This window comes from Scatophagus argus, chromosome 17 (assembly GCF_020382885.2).
Source record: "Scatophagus argus isolate fScaArg1 chromosome 17, fScaArg1.pri, whole genome shotgun sequence".
NCBI lineage: Eukaryota > Metazoa > Chordata > Actinopteri > Scatophagidae > Scatophagus > Scatophagus argus.
The window spans coordinates 4,139,452-4,158,037 of record NC_058509.1 but is presented as its reverse complement, the minus strand read 5'-3'; the positions used below and the strand labels follow the sequence as shown (position 1 = coordinate 4,158,037).

The following is an 18,586-nucleotide window of genomic DNA, read 5'->3' as shown; positions in this document are numbered from 1 at the left end:
AAATGTTGTAGCAAACTCTGTTTTATCACTCTTTCTTTTCAAAAGTGCAAATCCACAAGATAAATACTAAAATTCGTGAATTTGCTTACATATCTGACATTTTTGAAGCAAATTTGTGTTGGCAGTTCATCAAAAGTTGAACTCAGGTGTGTTTTTTAAGTACTGCAGTCCATGTCGTACATCAGCGCACTGATCACAGTTTGTAGGTTGTGCTGACGTGTGTTTGTCTTTCTGTCTTTCAGGGTAAGAAAAGCCCAGTTTACTGTGAAGGTTTGCTGTTCAGCCGTGCAGCTTCACATGCGGGGCAAACCAAAGAGCGTCACAGTGGAAACCAAACCCGGCCAGGCCAACGCAGATTTCAAGAAGAGCCGAGATGGTTTCATCCTGCTCGTTCCCGCAAACTAAAAGTCTGTCCAAACAACAGCTTGTCTTCAGGACCTGGACGAGACCTGAACCCTCGACAGTGTGATGTATCAGAACCGGTGAAAACATCATGAAAAATTTACTCACAAAGTATTTGAAGTACTGACAGAAAGCAGAGTTGCTGGCAGTCTGCTTTCTTAATCCTGAGCTGCAAGAGGACAATTACAAAAGGGTTGAGTAGTTTGGGAGGTCCCGATGTTGTCGCAGCGACCGAGGACACAGTTTCTGTACATACGTGTGCGTTACTGTCTTTGCTTTTGCTATTACAATGGAGCTTTAAAGAAATTATAAACACGAGAGAGATCAAGAATATAAATAAATGCACTTTTTGAATGACAGATTGTACATCACAACGCATAAATCCAATCAAGCCAAAGCATTCCAGATTTATTTTTGTACACTGAACTCTTTTGTGTACCTTTGTGTCAGGCTGTTGCCTTGAAAAGGCAGACTGTGACAATTATTTGATGTCAGATGTAATGAAAGTGGGAAAGAGAAACAACACAGTGGAAGAAAATAAATTATTCAAGATTTACTTAAGCGAGTTCTCTGTGTGTTAATTTCTCCCCAGTGCTTTGCCACATGAATAGACAGCCTGCTGTACTGTGGCTGTAGACAAGTCTTCATTATACAGTGATTAAAATGTTTTTCTCAAATGTGCTTTGGGGCTTTGAAGGAAGACACGGAAATATGAATGAAAGAAGTCAGGAGTCTTTCAGTGTGAAGTGATAGGAGGATTTCCTGTACAAATACAGTAAATGCACAGGATCAGTTAAAGTCCCGATGTTCACATGCACAGAGAAATCTGGACCGAGTGACGCAAAAGCCATTTCCTCTCTCGTCCCCTCGGTGTCCTCGGGATCAGATCAGTTGGGTTGATAATCGCACACGGCCGCTGCAGCAGACAGCAGTTTACAGGAGATACAAGAATTAAATTTCAAATCTTCTGGTATACAAAGATGCTGAATGCAGTTTCAGTCAAACAGAAAAAGTGTTACCATAATATAATAAAACATATTTGCTTTTTTACCTGTTGTGGTACGGAGCATGCCCATGTTTTGAGATATTTGGGAGATCTCTGTCACTACTTTGATTGTGTTGCTCACGGAACTCAAAAATGATATTTAAACAAGAAATATCGACAGCCATGACCCTCCTCTGGGTGAGTCTCAAATTTTCTAAAAGAAAACCCCGTACACAGTTGAGACACAGGAGCTGATGGTACAAATACGTCCCTGAGTATACTGAGTGAATTTATTGCGGTGTTGGAAAACAGGAAGTTGTGGGCGGGGCAAGCGGGAGAAACAACACTGAGCATGTTCAGTGGGCCACGTACACAGGACCAGCACCAGGTGAGCAGTTCTCATTGTACTGAATCTGTGGGTTTGGTGTCTAGTCCTGTAATCCAGCTGTGCTCACAGCTGTGAAGCCAGCTAGCCAGACAGCTACATAAGTAGCTTATGGTGGCTAATGTTAAATACTGTCGCGTAATGTTTATTACTCAGTTTGCTGACTTAACTTTTCTGCACTTGTTGTTGCTTTTAGCTAAATGCTAACCAGTTTAACATTTGATTTGTACTCGTAAGTTGTTTTCCGAGTTGTTTTCCGACTTCCGAAGCCAAAAGTGACAAACAGAACATCCAAACTCGTCAACTTGGGAGTTCGCAAACCAAGATGGCTGCTCAGAGCATCGACTGTAAATGAAAGCAGTGGTTTTGCATGTTTTTAGAGCCTTTGCCTTTTTTGTGTCCAGTTTAGTAATCTGTATACACAATACTGTCTTACTGCTGGCTGTAGGCATATAGCTATGATCCTGTTAGGCGTGAAACACGGCGTGATGTGTTGTCTATCAGCTGATGCTGCTTGTAGCCGGTCGATGTTTATATAACAACAAGGGCTGAGTAACGTTACAAACGAGCTGCCTTGTCTTGTGGCACATCCAACTCGGTTTTTAACAGATGTCATGTCATGAGTTACGACTTACGAGTGCAAATCAAATGCAGGGTATGCTAATAGTGGCTAATGTAGCCTTGAGCCGTTAGCCTTAGCCTCTAAGGCTTAAATTAAAATTAAATGAAAACCTTAACTTTAAATACAGATATCAACATCCACTACTAACAATGTCAAAGCTTTGAGTAAAGTTACTGAACTGTCAGCAGCCATCAACATTTATTTTTTTTTATTTTTTCTTCAAATGATGGATTTTTCAGCGTGGAGTCAAACTCTCACTGAGCAGTTAAGTCTGAGAGCTTAATTCTGTCGTCTGCTGCCAGTTTTCATCCATCTCTCTCTCCACAGTGACCTGTTAGCTGTGACTTAGTGACGGACTGCCCTCGCTGTGACTCGGCTTTCACCGCTTCCTGACACACTCCCTGCTGTGATTCCCCCAAATCCCACTGCTCGGTAATACTGTGAGTGTGAGTGCAGATGCTGCATGTGTGTATGGACGTTTGCTGGTATTTATTGGCGATGGGATTGATTTGCATTGTGTGAAAACAGGACATACTGTTGTGTGTGTGTGATTTACTCCTCTGCGTTCGTTTGACTGTAAAAATCAGCGCTGTGCTGTGTTTATGTTGAATACGTTCACACCTCTGAGAGTCAATTTAACACTTCTGAACAGCCCTGCGCTTCTTCAATCAACACTCTGCAACACAAATATGGATCTGTGCAAATTTTGAATTTATGTTTTGTTTCTGCCTTAATCAGATGCTTAACTGAGACCAGATAGGTTTAAAACAAGTGCAGACCAGTGGAAATGTAAATTCATTGTCTCCTCGTTCACTTTGAAGTATAAGAACAATGATGCACTCAGTTTGTCACCTGAGTATCTCCCAGATTGGGCCCCGAAGCAGCGCTCATCAGCCGATTATCAAAGCAATCCTCCTGAGACGTCCGTCCTCAGGCGCTTTGACGCCAATTCACACCTTCATTCTTAACATTTCTCTCATGACTGCGGCGTGAACTTAATGACCACACGGGTGACATCAACGTGTGAACGACCCCAGAGGAAGCTAACAAGGATCGACTCTCCCCACCAGCCAGGAGAACGAAAGGTGAAATGTCTTCCAGAGTCAGATAGAGTCAGATAGAAGCCAAAAAAAAGAAACTGTAAAAAAAATAACTGCAACTGCACAGAGACACATTTTTTAATCAATGAGTGACAACGCTGGACGAAGTTAGGTTTTTATTTTTTATTTCTATTTAACTTCTAACTGTTGAGCTGCTGTTACAGTTGAATGTTGTGTAGTTTGTGTTGTTAAAAAAATCATTGCAGCAGAATTGTAAAACCATGTCTCTCTGGAAACTCAAGCATCAGTGCAAACAATTGATTTGAGGACACACACAGCAGAAAATGACTGGAAAACCAATCAACAAAATGTGTTTTCCATTGTAGTACTCCAGCTTGCAGTTTCAGCGACAACAGCTTATCAAAACTTCAGAGGGACATAAATCGCTACTCTAACAATCTGATCATAACCTAATCTTTGCAGTTACCTTTTGGAGCCTTTTATGTCCATGAAAAGTTACCCCCAATGCTCTTTGCTTGAGGTGACCAAAGTTAGCAGCACATTCATTCTCCAGCACTTTTGGTGTGTTTAGTTATTTTGAGATCTCATTAGTCAGTGTTCAGTGCGAGTAAACATCCGGCAGAAATAACGCACATCTCAGCCCTGCGCTCTCTTGACCTATTTTGACATTAAATTGCTTTTCGTGCCAAAATAAAGCTAATTGTGAATCTAATTTGAAGCCTGATTTGGTTAGGAAGCTCACTTTCTTTCTGGCACAGTGGAGCCATCTTCTCATAAATAAGAAGTTCCCGAATGCTCACCACAGCTGCGGAGGGAACTCATGCTCAAGCAGGATAGTTCTTCGTTTATTGAAATGTCACAAACAGCAAGCGTTTCATCCTCAGCCTCAGACTCATAACTGTTTCTGAGGAGGCTCTAAATGTTTATGCACCAGTTCAGCAAATCTCCTGTCTGCAGAGACCATCAGCTGCTGGGTGATAAACCGACACCACAGCTCTTCTCCGAGTCACAGCTCGGCCGCTCAGATCCTGTATGTTAGCCCATCATATTCAATCGAAAACAGACATTAGAGCACAGACGCTGAATTTGTTTGTGTAATCCTTTAATCATTGATGTATAAAGCCATGATTTATAAATTAAGCGTGAGATCCGTCGTTGATGATGCAAATTCACGCATATCCTTCCCATCACTGATTATTAAAAGCATTTTGTGCGTGTGTTTGATCCACACACACACTTCCTAAACAGTTAATCATCAGATCAGACGAGGACGTTTGGATTCACCAACGCAGACTCTTTTTTTCCACAGACAGAAGATTTATTTCACATGTTTTGTTTTTTCTCAACAAGCTGCGATGGGTTTAGTTTGATGGCAGCTTTTCCATCCACACAAGTGCCACAATTATTTCCCCAATTGTTTCCTCATCACATTCACAGCGGCTACGCACTGCCAGACTTTTCTTCCACATAATTTTGTCCAATCATTTCCTTCTCTGACAGCTCCAATCTTATTCCTCCTCGCTGTGAAAAGCCTCTGGATCAAAAGCACACTTGCAGACTGACATAAACACAACACTGCAATCAATCGCGAAATTAGAATGTAAATAACAGGTTTTCATCTGATGCTTGTTTTGTATTAAGATGGAGTTTCTTAGTTTCTTCTTGCAGTGCTGTACGAATGGAATTCTTCTACTTCTAATCTAATTTATCAGTCCTGGCAATTGTTGATGCAATCACTTAACGCACCGTGCAATTCCATTACAGAAAGACTGGCACCTGGTCGGTCTCTCTGAGAGATTAGCAGCCCGGCAGCGAGGATTTGGTAATGAGTTGGAGAGGATTTACCAGTGGGAATATAATATGTGTCCCAGAGCTGCTGTGTTTTTCCCTCTAAATCCTCTCAGGGCAGACCAGCCACTGGTTTGGTGAGCCCTGCAGGTTTTCCAACATCTCTTCGTCATCAGCCTGAGGGGAGGTCACATGCTGGAGATTACAGTAACATGAGGGGGGAGATTGGTTTTTACTTTGGCTCGCTCTGAATCAACATGCCGTCAGCCTGGATGCTTACTAATCAGGAAATATTTGGGAAATCAGAGAGCTTAAACTTTAAAAAAACCTTTATATTTACAGTACATTTACGTTTAATTTAATTGATTGTAAACATAGTGTTAGGCCTACACAATAAAAGTAGTTCAACATTTTATGAAATGCATTTATAGATTTTTTTTCTCAAGGGTTTGATGCAAAGATTGATACCATTATCATATCTCTACTGTAAATATGAAGCAACATACAGCCAACTTAGCTTAGCATATAGACTGAAAACGGTGGGGGGACAGCTAGCCATAAAACCACAACACGCGATATTTAAACTTTTTGAAAAAGAAATCTTGTGAAGCTTTAGGCTGATTTTGGTATCTTTGGTCAGGACCAAGCTAGCCGTTTTTAAATCTAGCTCTGGCTAACTCTAAGGCTAGCAGGCTAATTCTTAAAGAAAGAAATGGGTAATATACTAATCGTATGTTTTGTATACAACTGTGATATACAGTCTACAGCCATGAAAATTATATTTCAGTTTGGAACGTAGTGGCATAAAATAGACAAGCACAAGTACCTCAACATTTAAGTACAGTTTTCTACAGTAGGCCAACCACTGTTTGCTGGATATAAGACTGCCTGTCCGTTCTTAGCGCTTCATGATGCATTAATGAGACCTCTGATTGCTCTTCACAGAATTTGACATCCCCGCAGAGTCTTCTGGAGTCCCCTCTGGTGGTGTCCTTCGCCCAGTACTTATGGGTGCATGGCTGAGTGAACCATCTGTTCACTCAGTCAGGATGTGCCAGCAGGCTACTGCTCTCCAAGGTCCCAAACTGTACTCATGATCTGTAAAGAGCCTCACAGTGGAGATTGACCCCGAAATCAAACAATATTTTTCCTTTTAAAGCTAACATTGCACTCAGGGGACATCCTTTATTCTTAACTTTTATGATTGCACCTGTGCCAGACTCTTAAATTTAGTAATTTAATTTAGGTTATGGGTTTTAGTTCAGTTATTTCCTGTTTTATTTTGTTGTTCACCTCCTCATGTGTCATGTTTCCTTTATATTTCCTGTCTTTGTCTTTGTCCTGCCATTAAGATCGCCTTAATGAGTTTCACCTGTTATTTTTTAGTTTTCACTCTTCAGTGCATTTAGTTTTCGCCTTCCTCATTGTTCCAGCCTTTTTCCTTGAATATTTTTATTTTTCTTTTTTGACTCGGATACAACAGCACAATAAACGAGTCCAAAAATATTATTTTCCTCATAGAGAGATGCTTGTTGACAGGACACCTTGAACTATAAACAAGGTCAATTATGATTCTTAATTTAATTTAATTTTTTTTACTTAATAATTTTTCAATCCAGGGAGGTTTTATATTTGTATTTGTCTATGGGCCAAGCGGAAGCTAGCGAGTGCGGCTAGTGGGAGAAACACTGCGCATATTCAGGAGGCCACATAACCAGGAAGTAAACCAGGAAGCTAGAACATTTTTTCCGGGTATATGCCTGATTTAGACAGATTTTGACACAAGCAGGTTTCAAATGTAGGTTCAGCTCCAGTTGTGACCAGCGACAACTGTAAAACAACTGTTTCTGGTTGATTCCAGCTGCAGCTAGCTAACTAATCAAGCTAACCCTATCGCTATGAGTTTCAAAGACTGAAAATATGATGAAAGAGATGAAAGTAAAGATACAGCGATGTTCTTGTATTGCAAACTAGTTAGTCCCAATGTGATGGAAAAATATATAACACAAAAAAAATGAATTTAGAACACGTAATCTTGGGTGTGTTAGCTATGTCTGCTGCTACCTCATACCTTACACCCCACACACACACACACACACACACACACACACACACACACACACACACACACCCCTTTCCCGACAACCATCCATGGAATATTGCACAATGCAGCCATTTGCACAGAACTCTGCACTACTCATCTCATTTGCACTACTGTCATTGCACTACTCCTCCATTTGCACAATCCCGCAGTACTGCTGTAAACTTTATTCTGATTGTTTTTTTTATATTTATATAGTGTTGTATTTATTTTTATAGCATTAGGTATTTTGTTAGGTTTTTGGGTTTATCCCGGGACCGGGGTTGGGTTGGGTTGGTTTGAGGACAGTTATAAAAGTAGGTCATAATAGCAAAGCTTTTGCTGCTGAATTTGATCGCAAATCATTATTTTTCAAGTTTTAAAGATGACTTTAGCAGTAGTTTGTGGCGAGACTGAACTAGAAAAGTGTGATTCTACTTCAAAAACACAGCTTGAATTGATAATGTCTCTGGGTACCATCTATAGGAGCATTGACAGAGGGGGTTTTTGGAGCATGTTAGGTCCCGGAGGGCCGATAAAAGGCAGCGAACAGCAGCCAAGGCTTTCAGAAAGCCACTGGGAACACACTATAGAAGTGTGACACTGGGAGGCAGAGAGCTGGGTGATTTGTGTTCTCAGAGGACAGGAGAAAGCCGGAGAGGACTCGGTCAGGCTGTGGCAGCCATCTGCAGCAATGCCTCCTCATTTTATTCCAGTCAAAGCATCCTGGCTTCACCTCTCTGCCCTCGAAGACTGTCCCCAGCCTCTGTCACTGACCAGAGCTCCGACCAGCAGCATGATGGGTTTCACCCCACTGCCCTCCCACTCCGGCATTGTGAACATATTATAAATGGCATTTAAATAATCATTTTCCAATACCATCAAACAGAGAGACCAGACAGACGCATCACGTCTCGCCCAGCAAGCTGCTTTGGCTGAGAAAAGTCTTTCTTTTTGCCGTAGTTTTATGGCAGACATCTGTTAGGCTGTATGATAAAAGCTAAGATAAGATAAAATAATCCTTTATTAATCCCACAGCAGGGAAATGTGTGTGCAGTGTGAAATGAATTCATCTGCCCAGTGATTTTATTTAAGGTTGATTGTTATATTTCTGCTGCTTCATCCGACTATTCATGTGCACAATATTAGCCGATGCATGAATGAACCCGGATACTGCAGTTTTTCTAATTTGCTTCCGCACATTTTCTGAGACACTGAATCATACAGAGCAGCACAACGCTTCATTCACTCAAAACATTTAGCTCGCATTAAAAGTAAATAAACTCATCAGTGCCACTAAAGTGAAATATTGCTTAGCAAAATAGTTCTTACTGAAAGTTATGAGAAGATTGCTTCATAAATGTCGTTGACCAGCGTATGATTTACAGTAAACTGGTGAGAGCTCAGTTTATTATGAGGAGTCTGATCACTGAATCACTTGATTTCAGAATAGAACTGATTAAATTCTATTTAAAAGAAACCAAAAATGCACAAGGGTGGAGGAAGTACTCAGATCCTTTTATTTTGTATCATATTATACTTAAAGTACCTCAATAGAAATACTCATCCTGCAAAAGGGGACTTTCAGTTTTATATGTGTAATTGGTGATGCATTCACTTGCAAGGTGTTGAAGGGGAGGTTAATTTAAATCACATAATGCTGGTTAGCTTAAGCTATAGGAAACCATGCTAATTTATTAGTTGATTTGTATTTTGAATTTATCCTCTGAGGGAAAAGTAGCATAAAATGGAAATGCTCACATAAAAGTACCTTCCAGCACTAGAAATGCAGAAACAAAAGTGAGAAAATGATTTTTGTCAGATTGTGGAGAAATGTAAGACTGTGGGATAAACCAGTTGAAATACACACCTGTTTGTGTGTATGAATGTAAAACCCAGTGACAACACACACAGTGACAGAGGAAGGCAGCCTGAGGCAAACACTCTGCTGACCACCGCCACTAAACCAGCACATAAAACCTGCTTCCCTCTTGTTGTTTTTCATTTTAAACTCACAGGGGAAAAAAGCAGCTTGTTCTTTCATGTTTCCACACTGCACAGTTTCATGTCGCAATGGGAGGAGGCAGAATCGCAGTGTTTCCACCTGTGGTCGGAGCAGGGAGGGCGGTGATTGACTGCAGAGACATGCTCAGATGGAGCGCAGCACCCCCCACCTGACAGGAAGCCAAAAGGCCATCTGCAGCGCCAGGCTATTGTGCGGCTGTGCATTAAGCTTTTTTATGCCCTGCATGAATTTACTGCCAGTCTTAAGTTAGCCGGATTGCAGGCGGAGAGTCTATCGTGTACTGTGGGGAGAACAAAGGCAGTTTTAGTTAAGTGTGTGAGCCTCGCAGTTGTTAAAGTGCGAACAGCTCCATGAAAAGGGCGAAGCACCAGATCTGGATTTCAGCTCAATACTTTATTAAATAATTAACATAGTAAACATCATCATCATGAAAAAAGGAAAACAAATAAACAAAAAAACCATGAAAAAAGAAACAGTCACATTTGTTTTTCTTCAAGTTTTCCCCATCAACGTTATTTTACTTTTAGCTACACACACATTTTGGTGGCTTTACAAAAGTCACCCGAGGTGATGTGCTGCTTCAGTTTGGTGTGACAGTTACAATGATGGCTGAGGAAGGTAACTATGGAAACTCAGGGAGACCCGGGTGGTGTTGGTGGTGGAGGAGGAGGAGGAGGAGAGGGACACTACAGTTACATACATTTACCGCTGCAATAGCATCTGTCCAGCGTTGACAAAACACAGACAAGATGTGGCAAATGTGAAGTTTTGAAATTCGAAAGCTTTTGTGGAAAAACGCTGAAGCTACAACCAGCGAGGACGCAGGTGGAGTTGGAGCTGCCTGTGACAAACGCTCCACGCACAATGGCTGCCTTTGTGTCAGCAGCTGGTGCTCCGATGAGAAAAGCTATTGATAGCCACTAACTCGATCGTTTCTGTATGTACACTGTGTGATGGGGGGGTGGGGAGCTTCTGGTTGCAGCAGATGACACGTCATGACCACATCTAAATTAGCAAACTGACAAATGAAGCCTGGTGTGAGACCATCGTAAGACGTCCGAGTTTAAAATAAAGGGTGTTAAGTTCTAACTTTGTCATAGCTCATATGAATAAGCATGCGTCGCTTTTTCAGACTGGAGAAAACGAGAGTCGATTATTTATTCACTTTTGTCTCTACTGCTTCTAAATACGGACAGACCACCATACATCTGCAGTCATAAGAGACTTTTAATACATGACATCATGTTTCCACTCCAGTGAGATCCACTTTTAAGTTACCAAAGAAATGATCTTTTTTTAAAACATCACATATAAAAATCAAACAAAAGCAGAGGTAAAAAAAAGAAAGAAAAATTTCTAAACTACCTGGCTGGCATGCATGCTACTACACAGCAAGAATATTTGTTTTTGTTTGTTTTTTCATTCTCAACTGCTTTTTGTTACACGGCCACATATTTACATCATCAGTGTGTGGCGTGCGACTGAAATGTCCCACCAACCTACAGCAACAACAGCAACAGCAGCAGCAGCAGCATGCTGAAATAACACAACTCACAGAGCTGTGGTGACTTAAAGGAAAAGTCTCATGATACGCTATATTTTTTTATTGTCAGCAAAACAACAACAATTATTTGACTGACTAACAAGAATGGTCTGTTTTGATAGCCTGATGTATACGTATGTATTCCTCCATGGTGCCAGTGTTGACCGAAAACCTTTAAAAACCCATCAGCTGGCCACAGTGACACGTTTCATCTCTACGCTGAACGTGGGCACAGTCGTTTATTTTTCTTCAATTAATCCCACATACAGCAATCTGCTACTGAAATACTCAAATGTGCATTCATACAGCAACAAATGCACTTGTAACTTGTTTTAAGACATCTGAAAGTACTAAAATATGATCCAATGCATGATACTTGGTGACCATGAAAAAAAAGATAGAATAACACCAGACTTTTCTGTTAAATCTTTTTATCACATTGTTCACACAAACCCAGAGGTCTCCAAAACAGAGCAGGTCTGAGGCCCATCTGAAGTGTTCTGTAAAGCCGAGTCCCAGATGAAGGTCCCATCCACAGATATAAAGGTCCAGTTTGCACTAAATGTCCTCTTTCATCTTGTTTAAATATCTGTAGTCAGTCAGGTTGTTTTGTAACAAGAACCATTAAATATCCACAGAGACGTCACAGGCATTGTGTGTCTGTCCGTTTGCCGTCGGTCAAAGAGCTCGGGACTCAAGCCGAGGGGTTTGATTGGATGAACAGAATTAGAGCTGCAGTTCAGATGAGAGTTAATTGGCTTGGAAACGATTGGAGGAACAGCTACGTGATCCAGCTCGGCGACTGATTGGACTGAAAGAAGGGACAGTTGCCTTTTTGGTTTGGCTCATATGACCACGGTTCCTCTGTGTCTGCGCCACGACGTAAGGAGCATGAAGACTGAATGAATGAGGCTTGCTTTTCTTTAAAGGAAGGGTCTCAACATGCTAAAGGTAACCTGCAGCAGATTGTTCCTTATTTGTCGCTGATGCCGGGACTTGAACATGCTGCACTGTATCTTCTGATTTACTTAACATCCAGGTCTACAGGCGGCGAATGGTGGAAGCAGATGTTGCCCTTAACTTTGACCCACATTCACACACAAACACAACCAACATGATGCCAACAAACAGTCCCATTCTGCCCTTCCTCGTCCTGACAATGGCTGGCGGGTGTGGGGTGTCAAATCTAATGAAACAGCCAGCGAACAACAGCTGAGTGTGTGTGGAAACTGGGTTGGAGGGGGGGAAGAGGAGGGGGGGTGTTGAGTCAAGACACAAGTGTCCTTGTCAAAGCCGGGGCCTGGCCAGAGCGAGAGGGAGCTGCACTGATCGCCACAGCGAACCCAAAATGGTTTCCAGTCGAAGCGACACAACAGCGTCTCGGCGCTCTGCTCTCTGAACGTGAATCACTGCCTCACTCCTCTCTGGTTGACTGGTGTGAGCTCATGCGAGATCCCTCAGGCAGGCAGGAAGGCAGGCTTGACTTCAGTAAGTCCGGGTCAGTTGTAATAGGCAGCTTTGGGTCTCTGAGGCCTCCAGTTTGTTAGACCAGGATTTGAAGGCTGAGCACAGGGCGAAAAACTGTATGAAAAGTGTGACACCAAATCTCACTGGATTCTGAACCATTTACTTATTTCGCCATGTTTTCATCCCTCGCTCCCTCTCTCTATTTGATTGGGTGGGAGGATTAGGACTGGATTAGCCAAGGAGGGGAGGCGATCCAGAGTGTGTTTGTTTGCACACAAGGACATGCACAAGGCCATGCTAAAGTTGCACCATTCGCTCTCTTTGCTTACGCTTCCCCTCTGGAGGAAAAAAAAAATACTGTTTTATTTTTGCTGCGGTGGCTCCATAAATACAAGTTGCCTAAACTAGACCAAACTAGTAAAACTTTAGTACTTTTCGTGCCTTCGTAGGACACAGCGATAGGACAGAGGCCGTGGTGTCTGAACTTGGCGTAGTCACCCATGTGTGACTCTTTTAAGGTTGTGAAAATGGTTAGAGATGAATGATACGTCCTTAACATATGTTTCCGAACAACAGCTGTCACGTTTACACACTTGCACAGTACTACCTTATTATGCTGTCATGTGAACCAATCTAAGATAGGTAGCTCGCTGGCTAACACATAGGCGGCAGGGTTAGGGTTATGTTTTTTCAGCCCTTCAAAATGTGTGTGTACGTCCCTGTTTGCTTGGATCTTATCGGGATGCGTGTTTATCGTATGACCTTGCGGGTGAATATGTATTGTAGTGTGCTAAAGCGACAGCCACATAGGAGGGGGGGGGGGGAGTGCAGCACCTAAAGCTCCCGAACACAATGAGATTAAGGCTTTGCCACTTGCTATTGTGGACACAACGGAAATCAAGCATCCATGTTTTTAGGTCTGAAGCAGCTTCCCGAACCAACGGTGGGAAGTCGAAAGATAAATTCTTAAATTCTCTTGTTCTTAAAAATTTTAAAAACAGGGAAGAAATCTTTTTGTTTAACCGACATTGAGGGGTCGCATGTAGACACCGTTTGATTTTAAGGGGTCACATGCCATCTCTTTCAGCCACTCTGTTGTGGTATTAGTACTTAATTTGTGCTTTCTACTTCCTCTTGCTAAGCTATTGAAAGATGAGCTGTAAAATCCCAGATGACTAAGGACGTAAAATCCATCTGAAAGTACATTTAATCTGATCTGCTTTCATAAAAAATAATCCATATACTTTTCAGTGTAATATTAATGAACCTTGGGCTCATCTGTGACCCCCTCCGACATGCACAAAAACACACCGAAACACATGGGAAATAGAGAATGAATCCACTGAAGCACAAATGCCAATGGTTCATTCAAGGGAATAATTTAGCAACAGACAGGAGTTGAGGGAGGGACAAGAGAGAAAAACAAGCCTCTTGATGGCAGATGAGGATGCGCAGGTGACTCTTGAGAAACTGGGACAAATTCAGATGCAACAACAACAAACCCTTTGAACCATAATAGTATTCATGTGCCATTCCTGCCGGGATATGTCTCAGAGAGCTTCTACAGTGGACCGTGAGCTGTGCACGTGTGGCGCTTTATTCATGCAGCGAGGAGAATAAAGCGCACACGTTATGGCATTTAAATATGTGTGTCTTTGTATGCAAGTGCGGGTGTTTACAGTCCAGCCTTGTCCAGCCTGGCCTGGATTAGCCACTGAAGCTGTGCAGGCCTGCCGAGCGGACAAGAAGGGGGCAGAGGTTGAGTGAGGGGAGGGGCCACAGTAATCTGCTAATCTCATTAATACGCCGGCTGTGGGTGCCCCGTCAACAAGACACAGGGAACAAAGGATGGAGTAAACAGCTGATGACCCTGGCTGCTGTCCACTGCACAACGCCTACACACACCCACACACACATAGCCACGCATACCGTCACATAAAACACGTCAGTCCTAAACCCATGTTCTGCCTGCAACCAGAAAACCCTCCTGAGATGAGATAAAACCACCGGGCAGGTTTGAGTGGCTGAAGAGAAACAATAGCAACTGTCCCCCTCAGGCCAGACGACCCTTACAAGGCTCCACAATGCAGTGCCTGTTTGTTTTGCTTTAGTGATTACACAGCGCGCAGCAGGACCAACGGGACCTTACATGGATCTCTCAGCTGTTCCCATCAGTCAGTCACTTTTTCACCGCTGGCACAGCAGCAGATGTCAAGATGTCTCCTTGAATTGTCCAGGAAACTGTCTGTTTTAATCTTCTGTGAAATCCACACTGACGTATAGAATATAACAAGTGAAAAATCCTTGATTGGTGTTTCTGTGAGTGGTGATGGCATCTTTTTGTCCCGTGCACACCGACTGATCACATTCAGAGAGGAGGGCGAGGATGCTGGGATGCCTGGCTGTGACGACCCAGAGGGGCAGCTGTGACGATATGCATGGGGTCAGATGGGACAGGTGGAGCAAATGGTTCTTCAGTTCAAGTAAAGTCAGGTGGATAAGAAACACAAATATGAGCCTCTGTTAGCCAATTATCAGAGTAAATTTTCTTACTTCTGTCTGTGGATGGAACGGGACAGTGGCAACAAACACAGATGGAATGATTAAATATGTCTACGTAACTCTGTCAAGATGGGCCTTTTGTTGCTCCTGCATGGCAGCAGAAGATGACGAAAGGGAAGGAGAATCTGTATGAGACAAACGTGTGTGTGTGTGTCTGTGTGCAATTATACATGTGCATGAGCATACAAAAGGCGTGCGGTCAGCAAAGTGGGGGGTGCTCAGACTTCCTCTCACCGATCCAGCACCCGACTATAGTCCTGGGGACCACAGCTGCCTTCACTCTTGAGTTCAGCGAATACTTGTGTGAAAAAGTGTGGGTCTGCGTTGATGCGCAGCATCTTGGAACTGGTGGCATCGATGATGGCGAGGCAACGGTCCCAGAAGGCCTCCTTACCCGCCTCAACCAGGAAGGGCTTAAGCGGGTACGAGATCTCGTTGCCCATGTAGGAGTAGGACAGGTAGAGGCAGGTGAGCAGGATGGCCTGCAGCTCGTGCTCTGACGATACCAGGTCGCCGTCCACGACGTCTCTGCACAGCATGTAGACAAAGACCACATTGGCCGGCGTGACGAAGGCCTGGTCCTGCCAGCCCTGCAGCAGCAGTGAGCGGTCCACAGCCCGAAGCCAGAGCACCGGGTCAGCCGGAGACAGATGCTTCAGGCGGTAGCAGCGACAGCACAGAAACTCCCCCAGGCAGCGCAGGAGCTCACTGGTGGAGGCCTGGACAATGACACGCTTTGGGGACGAATTCACTGTCCCTTGAGGAACCTTTTTCACAGAGGAAAGCTGTTGGGACTTGCTGTAGCTACATCCGTGCCCCTGGCCCAAGCCCTGACCCAACCCCAGGCCGTAGCCAAGCCCCAGTCCCAGTCCTGCTGGGCCCTCGTAGCTGGACAAGTTGGCACACGACAGCGACTTCTTCACATTCTCGCGGTTGAGGTGCAACACCGGGTCCTTTTGGTAGATGTTGATGCTGTTGTTGTTGTTGAGAGGGTCCCCGAGAGCCACGGGACCGCCAGAGCTTTTCTTGGAGTTGCCCTTCTTCTTCGTAGAGGCCACCAGTCGCTTCCATGTAAGTGCTGGGAGGAAGATGGACTGGCCCCTCTTCAGCCCGCGGTCTTTCTGGCTGTTCAGAGAGCGGCTGCTGAGGCTCGGGTAGTGGCTGAGCGAACCCGGCCGGTTGTCATAGTAGCCTGATTTCCGAGAGCCGGGAGACAGCGATAGTACAGTGCCCATGGTGAGTCAGAGCGCCGGAGATTATACCGCCTTACTGCTCGTGTGGAGGGGGGACGCGTTTGAGGCAAAGCCGTCTTTTATTTCTTCATATCCAGCAGATAATCTCAACAAGGAAACAGCATGAAGACATGAGCGGTGCAGACACGTCAAGCCGAGCCGAACAGTAGACACAGCTTAAACGAGCAGCAGAGACAATACCTGCAACACGAAAACACACAGGAAGAGAGAGAAGTTAAACTATAATGAATGCACACGCTAAGCCTAATGCAGATTCAAATACATACGGGCCACATGCTGCAGAGCGCACCCTGCTGACTCCAACGTCCTCAGCCTCACTCACACTGTGCAGCTGAGCGTGATTACAAACCAAATTAACTCTATATTAAATTAGAGAAGAGGAGATCAAAGTTTCCAGCATGCCAGACGTAACACTCATGCAAAACATCTGTACGGGCAGCCATGAAAACATGCAGTTTTGTGTATATTTTCACTCTGAGCAAATTCAGATACACGCTGAGAGGTGGAACAAGCTCATGCAGACTACATGTGAAACATACAGTCAGACAGTGCGGGGACAGACAATTTGTTCTGACCTTTAAGGTTAATCAGTCTGATTTAATTTGTGACTTCTGTTCTCTGAAACCTATGAAACTTAAACTATTAAGACTCTTTAATTTCTCTTAATGCAGGAGCCAAGTGAGCACTGACACATTGCTCCCTTTTGAGAGCAAACAGGCTACTGAATACACTGATACAGCTCCGTAACAGACTGTGGCGCCACGCAAAGACATTCACGTTAACATTTAATGTCCATCACTGCGCTGCTCTGATGCTCACCTGCGCGTACGAGACGTCCGGGTGCGAGCTGCTTCTGCCGCAGTCCGCGATGGTGCAAAGACACACAGAGGAGCGCAACAAATGCGCAGTTTCTGCAGCCAGAGCCGGCGATCCGTCTGCACAATCAGAGAGGCAGAAAGTCACTGTTGCTCTTCAGAGAGGCGTCGGTCCTCGCCAGGCGGGGTGCAGGTGTCATCCTCCGCCGCACCTCAGAGCCGGGCGGGAGGGACAGCTGACTTTACTGTGACTGACTGCCTTTTCGTTTGTGTCTCCATATCCGAAAGGCAAACTTTCACAGTGTCTGAGTCCTTTCGATGCATTCCATGTCTCGGGTCCGAGCGTGAGGTCTCCTCAGACTGCTCCCGGTTCTGTTGCTGGTCTCCCGGTGCAGCCGTGAGTCCGCACTGCAAAGCCTCAGTCTCCAACTGACCGGCGGACGGTCTTCTCACACATTAAAGGCGGAGCAGCCAGTGAGACACACACTGACTCCTCCTAACGGGCTGAGCTGCCATCTGACACACACACACACACACACACACACACACACACACTTAGCCTACTCAGGTCACTTTTGAGGAAATTACAGACTTTAATTGATTTCCTGGAGAAGCTACATCACAAACCCAGCCAGCCGTCCCCAGTTAACACACATCATCTTCATCATCATCATCTTCAACAACAACATAGTAGAAATACCTACAGCAGCAGTATTAGTATTAGTACTAGTAGTAACTGTAAAGATTAGCTTATAGTAAACGTTATGTTTTGCACATTTATTGCAAAAAACGTGAGGCAAATTATCTAAATAAAATGTCATCATTTACAGTTAAATTTAATAAAATAAGATAAATAAAATATAAAAAATAAATTAATTAAGGAATAAAATTCAAAATTAATGAAGCAAATAAAATAAAATGAAATTAAAAAATAGAAAAAACACTGAAAATTAAACAAGAGATGTTGAGAACAATCAGATCGCACACAGAGCTTCCCATCACATCACGACCCTCGTCAGCCCATTTGGTTTTGCACAGTAAATCTTGAAATGTAAATAGCAGTACTCGTTGTTTGATGAGCAAAATGTGCACAAATGTGGTGCTGCATTAAGAAAACGGAAATGAAAGAAATTCTTCAGTAGTCACTCAGAACTTTGAAAATGTTTGTGTCAACCAGAAGGAGTTTACATTACAGATTCAGCTTTACAGAAACATTAATTCACGCCCCTAATGTTGGATTTAATGTCGTCTCGTCGTCCTTCTCAGACTCTGAGCTGCTCGCCTCCCTGAAATCTTTGTCACTGTGGTTGCCATTGCATGAACCTGATCTCCTCTCCGCCATCAGCACCCATCAGCTGACCCTTCACAGTCAAACGAAGCTTTATGAATCAAATGGAAGTGAAAGGAAATCTCACCTCCCACACCTGGGAGGGTTTACCCCGCGGTGTGTAAGCCTCCCTCACGTGGCTGCAGGTCTGCTCTCATTATGCAACTGTCTTCATGGGTCCATCCTGTGTTGTAGGTCACGGAGCTGCTTGAGCTGTCGACCATAAGAGGATCTCATGCAAACATTTCACACGCCCTTCATATGTTTTGT

The 18,586-nt window shown here is 43.7% G+C and overlaps 2 protein-coding genes across 3 annotated transcripts in view; one reads left to right on the top strand and one right to left on the bottom strand.

Moving 5' to 3' along the window:
- Window positions 1-958, top strand: part of myo1g (myosin IG) — a 37,686-nt gene extending 36,728 nt beyond the window's left edge. For both annotated transcript variants that reach the window (XM_046417446.1, XM_046417448.1), the window contains one exon: window positions 243-958. In XM_046417446.1, coding sequence (XP_046273402.1) covers window positions 243-405 — 163 coding nt within the window. In that variant the 3' untranslated portion in view covers window positions 406-958. The remainder of the gene's footprint in view (window positions 1-242) is intronic.
- An 8,863-nt stretch (window positions 959-9,821) lies between these two features.
- si:dkeyp-92c9.2 (uncharacterized protein LOC571482 homolog) lies at window positions 9,822-17,504 on the bottom strand. The gene is made up of 2 exons (XM_046417445.1): window positions 16,994-17,504; window positions 9,822-16,354 (listed from the first exon to the last, which is right to left on the bottom strand). Exon 2 carries the CDS (start codon window positions 16,154-16,156, stop codon window positions 15,152-15,154), a length of 1,005 nt encoding a protein of 334 aa, XP_046273401.1. The 5' UTR covers window positions 16,157-16,354; window positions 16,994-17,504; the 3' UTR covers window positions 9,822-15,151.
- Window positions 17,505-18,586: the final 1,082 nt, after the last annotated feature.

Bases quoted from the DNA above. Each gene is read 5' to 3' on its own strand.
- si:dkeyp-92c9.2 (XM_046417445.1), bottom strand. From the start codon at position 16,156: ATGGGCACTGTACTATCGCTGTCTCCCGGCTCTCGGAAATCAGGCTAC.